The sequence below is a fragment of the Talpa europaea genome (genome assembly GCF_964194135.1).
Source record: "Talpa europaea genome assembly, chromosome: 12".
Lineage (NCBI taxonomy): Eukaryota > Metazoa > Chordata > Mammalia > Eulipotyphla > Talpidae > Talpa > Talpa europaea.
Window position 1 is genome coordinate 7,556,446 of NC_140079.1, and position 8,435 is coordinate 7,564,880.

General features: G+C 65.1%; 1 protein-coding gene across 1 annotated transcript; it reads right to left on the minus strand.

Moving 5' to 3' along the window:
• Positions 1–310: 310 nt before the first annotated feature.
• KLF16 (KLF transcription factor 16) lies at positions 311–7,948 on the minus strand (the record flags this gene model as incomplete). Its single annotated transcript, XM_084250706.1, has 2 exons — positions 311–612; positions 7,498–7,948. The coding sequence occupies 2 exons, from the start codon at positions 7,946–7,948 to the stop codon at positions 311–313; spliced, it is 753 nt and encodes a 250-aa protein (XP_084106832.1).
• Positions 7,949–8,435: the final 487 nt, after the last annotated feature.

An 8,435-nucleotide genomic window follows, 5' to 3' on the forward strand; every position in this document is an offset into this window, starting at 1 on the left:
TGCTGGCCACCCATGGGGGGACCCTGTTCAATAGATGGGAAGAGTGGACGGTCATGGGTCATGGCTATTTACAGACGTGAGCCCCAGTCCCATGCGGCGCGCCGGGTCCAGTCTCAGGCCCCTGCTCGCTTTCTCGCAGGGCAGGGTCATCTTCAGGGCCCTCGGGGGGCAGGCTGGCGGGGCCCAGGCTTGCTGTCAGCGCGAGCCTCGCCTGGGCCCTGGACAGCAGGCGTGTGGCTGGTGCTCCGTGCCCCTGTCCAGCGGGGAGATGGGGGGGGGGGCGCTGGGGGGGCGGGGCTGACACAGGGCCCTACAGACCAGCGGGGGCTGGGCTGGGCACGGGGCTGGGCGCTGGGCTGCCTGCCAGGCTGCAGGGCAGCGAGTCGCTGGGCGAGGCGCTGCGGGCACCTGGGCGCCGGAGCAATTCTGGGCGGAAATCAGGGTGGCGGCGCGCGTGCTTGGTCAGGTGGTCGCTGCGGGTGAAGCGCTTGGTGCAGAGCGGGCAGGGGAAGCGCTTCTCGCCCGTGTGTGTCCGGTGGTGGCGTGCCAGCTCATCTGAGCGTGCGAACTTCTTGTCGCAGCCAAGCCAGTCGCAGGCAAAGGGCCGCTCACCTGCAGGGAGGCGGAGAACAGGGCATGGTTAGTGGGTAGCCATCAGACGTCAAAGGGTCCCCGGCCTCTGTCCGACCCTGGCCCCAAAGGCCGGCTTCTGGCTGTGGACTTAAGCGCGCCAAGGAAAGACCCCACTCACTTCACGTGTTCCTAACAAACACCCCCTTTTATTTCCCAAGACCCGCAGTAGTCACACCACCGAAGCAGTTTCCATCGTTTAAAGGAGACCCAGAGGGGCCTCCCCGGTGGTACAAGGGGTTAAGACACAACCTATGAAGCTGTCCGCAGCCTCTGCAGCACGAGTTCCCTCCCTAGCCAGGGAGCTACCCACATGGCAGACCTCTCCTGACTTGCCCCCTGCTCCCCTCAGCAGCATACTTCCGTCAGTCTGCCTGTTCTGTTCCCCACTGTGCCCCTGGTGAATCCTCTCACCCCCTGCATCTCTGACCTGTACCTCAGCTCTTGTGTGCATAAATTTAAAAAATCTTTAAAAAAAAAAAAAAAAAAAGAAGACGACCCAGAGGCCACATTAATAGGCTGCACACGCACGCTGGCAGGGCTTCTCCCCCTCTCCTGCAGCTTAATCTGACCTGACCCCAGCTTAGTACCATCTTTGGAAATAACCACCTGGGGCACAAAGGGGCAGAGGGCAATTGCTGACTCCTGTGGGCACAGGGACCGGTGCGGGGCTCGGGAGACCGGGAGCAGCAGCCCTGCATGTCCCATCCAGGGAGCTCAGCGTGGGGAAGGGTCGACCACAGGGCCACAGCTCAGGGAACGGGGTGGGGGTTGGGGGGCCAGAGGCCTGGGGATGCCCCGCCCCCACTGAACAGATGGCGCCAGCACCAGGCAGCGGGCACCACCCAGCAACTTCCTCCGCAGACCCCTCCCATCACCCTCGCCCATCCTGCTCCCGACCAGACCAGCGGCCACCCCAGCCTGCCAGTCGCACTTGCCAACCCCTGAGTGCTACCTCGCCTGACCCTCTATCTAATGGAGCCACAGTCCTGTAGATGTGTTATCAGGGCATCCCCCACTGGCTGAGGGTGCCAAGGGGCCTCGCCGAAGTTCCTCTACACTAGGCCCCGCCACACCATGCTCCAGACCAAGGGCACATCTGCCCGCAGCTGGTATCCTGGGCCGGTCCTCGAGTCCTTATTTGCCAGGAGCTCTGAAGGGCCCTGAAGCCCATGCCACCCCCCTAATGGTGAAAGATGGAATACAGACTAGGGAGGGAGCAGGTAGGACGGAGGGGGGGGGGGACAGGGGGGGCGGGGGGAGCTGCCAGGTTGGGGGGTGTCACCACTGGATCAGGGTAGGTACCTCAAGGGTTTGGGGGCACTGGGGGCAGAGGTGATCCAGGACAACTTGGTCAAAAGAATACACCCACCCGCGGCAGTGGGGGCTACAAGGACAGAAAAGGATCCGTCCCCCCAAAGTCAGCTAAGGCCCCCAGGCCAGGCAGGAGACAGGTAGTGAAATGCAGAGGCAGACTAGGAGCCAGGAGGGGCAGAGGCGGAGAGGGAGATCAGGGCCCGGGTAATGGAGGTGATCTCATGACATCTCTAGTCCCAAAAGGAGATGGAAGAACAATCCCCAGCACCACAGGAGTTCAGAGGTCCACACCTCCCCCCACCCCAGAGGTTTTCTTGGGGGCCACCCATGAGTCATGCTCACAAGGACTGGCTGGAGGGGTTGTCAGCCCAGGTGTCTAAAGAGAGATGCTGGCGCCACTGCCACGGGGTGGGGGACCACAACTGAGCAGTGGGGACAAGGGATCAACAGTCCCCAAGACTGTAGGGCTGTCCCTGGGGCTGCCCCATCCACACTCCAGAAGGCAGGGTCAGCAGGACCTGGGGGAGGGGTCAGAACAGCCCAGGATGGAACCCCCAAAACATCCTTGCAGTGACCACAGGGATCTGATGGCTCTGCAGGATGAGTGTGGGGGAGGGAGCCTGGTTTGGGGATGAAGATGGGGTCTGAGATGCAGCTTAGAGGCACGCAGTCCTGTCACCATCTTGCAGGGCAAGTTGGGGGTATGCCCTGCTGCGGCTGAGTCCCCGCAGCACCCTTACTTCCCCTTATAGAGTAGTGTGGCTGGTCCCCGCTCCCACCCTCCCCTCCCCAGGCCCAGCACCCGCCAGGCAGGACACCAGGCTGGGAACACAGCTGTTGCACGTACAAGTAGCTGGGTGATGGGGACATCCTGCTCACGTGGTTCCCGCGGGGGCCAAGCACCAGGCGGGGGTCCCGGCCTGGCAGCCTGCCAGCTCCACCCCTTGCCTGGTTGCCGGGGAGCACCAAAGCACACGTGGGTGGCAGATACCCAGGTGCAGACTTCCTGCCCCCACACCTGCAAGATGCCAGGCCCTGCCAAGCTCTCACAATACACACTCTGAGGAGGCAACATTGGGGGCTCAAAGCTGGGGGAGAGCCCAGGTGAGGCCGCTGGGCTGTTCCTGGCTACCTGTGGGGCTAGACAACAGGGTGAGCAGGGCCAAGGTGGACTTGATCCTCTGGCCTGGGCTGAGCTGCACAAGCTCGGGACAGGAAGGTTAGCCCCATGGTGCCCCCAGACACAGAGAAACAGAGAGCAAGAGTCCTGGAGACAGGCTGGGTGTACAGCCCCCCCCCCGCCCCGGCCGCCAATCCTCGGCCTTTGTGGGGAGAGTACCCCATTCCTTGGACTAGGGCAGAGGTCAAGGGCTGTGGCTCTGACGCTAAGCTTCACGGGACCTCCTGGGATCACCCCACAGGGGTAGAGAGGAGGTGTGGCTGGCAGCTGGAGCCTGCACCAATGACCCCCACCAGGTGGAAGGCACCAGGGAGGGGACAGGCAGGGAGAGCCAGGGGACACTGGGGTTGCAGCAGGTTGTGGGGGGGGGGTGCGGGGAGGTGTAACAAAGGACTTCAAGAACCCAAAGGACAGTCTTGGGCAGCAGAAATGATGGCGAGGCCAGACAGCAAGGAAGGGGTCCCCTGTGGTCGGCTGTCCTGATGGCTTTGCAAAGACAGCCTGTGAGGGGCTGTGATCTTAAACACCCCCACTCCTGCCCCCACAAACCCAAGGCTATCATCAAGATCACCCCACAAGCCTCTTCTTTGCTCTCACCTCAGGTTTCTCCACACCGCGCCACATCCCCCCCTTCTTGTCTCTTCAGTTCTGTCCCTGTTCAGTACACCACCTGTCTGACAGGCCTCTCCTGGCCCTGGTGTCCCCCCACACTGACCCCTGGGTTGGTCCTTTTACTACCCTGTGCTCAGCCTCCAAACACTTGCATGCCCTGGGTGTGACATGTCCCCGTACCCCCTGCAAACTGAGGGCAGAGTGTGGTACCCCATAAGTACCTGACATACACCTGTGAGTCTACAGGCTCCCACATCTGCTCATCCATACCCCACCACCAGCAGGAGCTAGCACTGCTCCCACGGATTTGAAGGGAGTTCCTACAGCACCTCATCCCTCCCTCCTAGAGGGACAAGGCTGCCTGGCCAGGACAGCACCCAACTCATCCTCCACCTAGACTGGCATCTTCAGGAGGCGGACACAGCTCCCCAGGTGCCCCAGCACATGAGTTTCAGGGGCCTGCTGTCCTGGGAAGAGCACTAGGGGAGGGAGGCGGCGCCTCACATTGGTATCATCCACTAACTCGACAGCCATCTGCACCAGCTTTATCAGGGAGCCTGACGGGTGGGGGGTGGTTATCGCCCTAGCAATGTTGGGGGAGCCCCAACAAGCTGGGGCACAGGCACCCTACCCACTGAAAGGGGGCGAGGTGGGGAGGCCGTCCCTGGGTACCAGCCAGTACTTCAAGGCCACCCCTGCCACTCCCTGGGCTTGGCAGTCCCCCACCTTGGACTCCCAAATATGCTACCAGTATCCAGAGTCCCACCAGATCTTAAGGGGCTCACAGATGCGGGGGAAGGGCACGGGGTCCTTTGCTCACTCAGACATCCCTGTGATGGTGTTAGGGCTCTATAACAATGGGAGGAGGAGGGACTGGTGGCACTTTATCCTCTGAAACTCATTTTCCTGATGGGGTTTCTCCTCCTGGCCACTCTTCACCACACAGCCCCCTCAATCAGAAAACTGGGGGTCACCCTAGCCTCCTCCTGCCCCCTCAGTCAGGAACCATTCCCTCCCACAAAGCAGCAACTTCTCTCCAAATCCCTTCTCCATAAACGGATTTTCCTCTGCAAAGCCTCCCTTGCCTCCACACCCACCCTCCTCCACCCTGCCCTCAGGATTAAAGAGAACCCTTGCCTGCTCTGCCCCCCACCCCACTTCCTTCTCAAAGCCCAGACCAGTCTCTGCCCCCCATCCCCTGCAGCCAGGGTGCAGTCCCCACTCTGAACAAACCCTAACCTGCCCCACCTGCCCCAAAGGTTCAGGTTTCTGCAGAGAGGGGGCTCTTGCTCCGGAAAGCCTTCCATCAGTTGCTGCCGCCACCTCCCCACCCCCCACAAGGTTGCAGGAGGCCCAGGGGACAGGGACTGGATTGGCCCATTCCACTGTGCTTTGTATACAGTAAATGCTCAACTACTGTCTCTCAGATTTAAGTAAATGTGGTTTTAGAGTAGAACAGGGAGGGGGGGAACATCTTGCCCCCCAGAGGATACTAGGTCATATCTGGGGACATCTGTGGTTGTCTCGACTGGGGGGTGCTGCAGGCACTGAGTAGGTGGGAACAGGCATGCTACTCAACACCCCATAATGCCAAGGACAGACCCCCCCCCCCAGAGATGAGCCCCCTCCCATGTCAGCAGGAGATCTGGACTAAAAGCTCCATTTTCCATTGGAGCTCCCTCTTGGGGGGAGAGAGCCAAAGCCCCCAAGAAGGCTCGGCGCTGACTGCATGCTGGGCACTGGGGAGCAGGGGGAGCAGTCCAGAGGCGGAGGAGGTTGGGAGAGCAAGTAGACAGCAGCATCTCCTCCGCCCCCGCCCCATCTCCTCGCTCTCACTTTGGTATCCATGGTAACAGCGTCAACATCTCCCGCAGCTTTCAAAGTCCCGCCCCTTGCAGGAAGCTCCTTGCTGGGCCAGAGGTTCCTGGGGGGGGGGGGGGGCCGCCGCCACAGGACAGCCTGCCTCGGTCCCCCTGTGGCTGGGTGGCCCCGGGACAAAATCCCACAGTCCCTCCCAATTTCCCCACCACCCTTGCCAGTGGAGCAGGGATGATGGGGTACCTCACCCACTGTATCCCTGGGTCTGTCACCAACAAGCCTTTGGACACCCAGGACAGGTATGGCCTTCCCCACCCCTCAAACAGACCCCTGGGAGCCAGAGAAACACCAAACAGGCAGTCATTAAGCAGAGAGGTGTCCAAAATCCTCCAAAACAGAAGCTAAGGTGCCCAGGACCAGAACGTCTGCTCTTAATTCAGAGTCCAGGGGCCGTGCCCCCTCCCCCCACCCCCACTATTATAATGGGGATTATGGGACAGGGCCGCCCCCTTGGGGGTCAAAGGATTGTGGTTTTTCCCCCACCCAGTATCTGTCCCCACTCCTGAGACACCTCTCCCACTGACCTCTCGGGCCTCAGTCTCTCCTTTAGAAAGTGAGAATGGCAACACAGACAAGGGGCCCTGGACCATGCTGCCTTGGAGAGGCAGGCCGTGGCCACCCACTCTGGAGGACAGGGGCTCGGGAAGGAAACATTCACCCACCCCAAACAGCATCTGACTGTGATCAGAAAGTGGGCAGAGGCTCCAGGGCCCAAGGGGGGGGAGAGGGAGGGACACTGCTCGCCTCTTCCCAACTCTGCTCCCCTCCCTAGACCCTGCAGTGGGTCTGGGCGCTATGAGGTGTCTCCCCACCATGTGGCCAATCCTAATATCCTGTACCCTCTCCACCTGCCCACAAGCCCCTCAACAGGAAGGTCACGTTTCCTGTTCCCTTTATGCAGATGGAAAAACTAAGACCTCAAATCCTGTGCCAGACACAAAGGTCCAATGCACCCCCACATTGCCCCAGGTCCCCAGCCCTGCTGCCATGCCCTTCCACAACGCGGCAAACACCTCCAATTCTCAGTCCCAGGTCGGTCAGCAGGACAGGCTTCAGGTCCCCTATTTCAAACTCCCGGCCTGCAGCAGGCCCCCCATGGACCGAGCGTGGTCCTACGGGGGGATGAGGGGCGGTGGTGACCACGGAGGGAGACCTGCCCACCCACCTCTCTGCGTCTTGGTTCCCCTCGGCGCCCCCCAAGAGGACCGTGTTGCTAGGAGAGGTGATAATGTAGCGAGCCCTCCCCTCCCACCCGCGCACCTGCCAGGCCCCGGTGGCAGGGGGGCGGAGGGGGGAACCAACACAATGAGGCCCTGACTCCCTCCTGCGTCTCCCTCTGAAACAGCCGCTCCTCCCCAAACTCAGGCCCCGACCCCAACTGCCAGCCCAGCCCACCGCCCGGTTAAAACACAGAAGGTAAAGAAAACGTGCCGGCCAAGCCCAACCCTGGCCCCGAACCCGGCGCTCCGCCGCCGCCCCGGGTAAACCCTCGCCGCCACCCCGGAGGCGGCGATGAGGCTCCTCCTCCGGCTCCAAAGACAGGGGCGCCGAGGCCGGGAAGCCGCAGCCCGAGGCCAGACGCTCCACCAGGGCTCACGCGAGCGCAACAGAAAATAAAAGAGAAAGCAGGCCGCGGGGGAGGGGACGCGAGGGCCCGACCCCGGCGCCGCGCGCCCCGCCAGCCTCCCGCGCGCCGCCAGACCGCGTGGCCGCCACGCCCCCCGCGCGCGCCCCACCCACCGAGGCCCCGCCCGCCGGCGCGGCGCGGCCAGGGCGCGCCCCCCTCCCCGCCCCCCGCGCGCCACGCAATTTCGGGGTCCCGGCGGGGGAGGGGCCCCGGAGGTCGCCCCCGCGCGGGCCGGGCGCGCGGCCGGACTCACCGGTGTGCGTCCGCAGGTGCGACTTCAGGTGGGAGGACTTGTAATACGCCTTGGCGCAGCCCGGGAAGGGGCAGCGGTGGCTCTTGGCGGCGGCGGGTGCGGCGCCGGGGGCGCGGCCGGAGGACGGGGACGAGGCGGCCGAGGAGGACGAGCCGGGCGAGGCGCCCCCCGGGGCGGCGCCGGGCCCGCCGCGCAGGTCGGCCAGGATGCTGGCGGCCAGCAGGTGGGGCGCGGCGGCGCCGCCCGGGCCCGGGAGCGGGGAGGCGGGGGGCGGCGGCGGCCCCGCGGGCCCGGCCGGGGCGGCCTCGCGGCGCGGCGCGCGCACATCCAGGCCGGCGGCGGAGCCCGCGCCCTCGGGGCCCGGCCGCCCGCGGTGCACCACGGCGCCCGAGGAGATGGCCATGAGCACGTCGGCGGCGAAGTAATCCACGCACGCCACGGCCGCCGACATGCCGGGCAGGGCACGCGGGAGGCTCGCGCGGGCGGAGAGGAGGCGGCGGAGCGGCGCCCGTCCGGCCGGCGGCGGCTGCTGAGAGCGGGAGGAGCAGGAGGAGGAGGAGGAGGCCCGGCGCGCGCCGCGCCGCCGCCGCCGCCCGCGCTCGGCCCGCCCCGCCCCGCCTGACGCGCCCTGACGCACCGGAGCCCGCGGGGGCGGCCGCAGCCCGCCCCACCCGGTGGACGCCCCTTCGGGGCGCCGCGGCCACGCCCCCTCCCGGCGCACCCTCGCCCCGGGGGCGGGGCCCGGCCGGGGGCGCCGCCCCGGGCGCGCCCACTGCGGCCCGAGCGCGCCCGCCCCGGCCCGGACGCCCCGCGCGCCGCGCCCCGCCCCGCCCGGCGCCTCCTCTCGCCCCGCGCCGGGGGCGCCCCCTCCTCAGCCCGGGGGCCCCGCCCGCCCCCGCGCAGCCCGCCCGCCCGCCCGCCCCGGGCGCGCCCCGCCC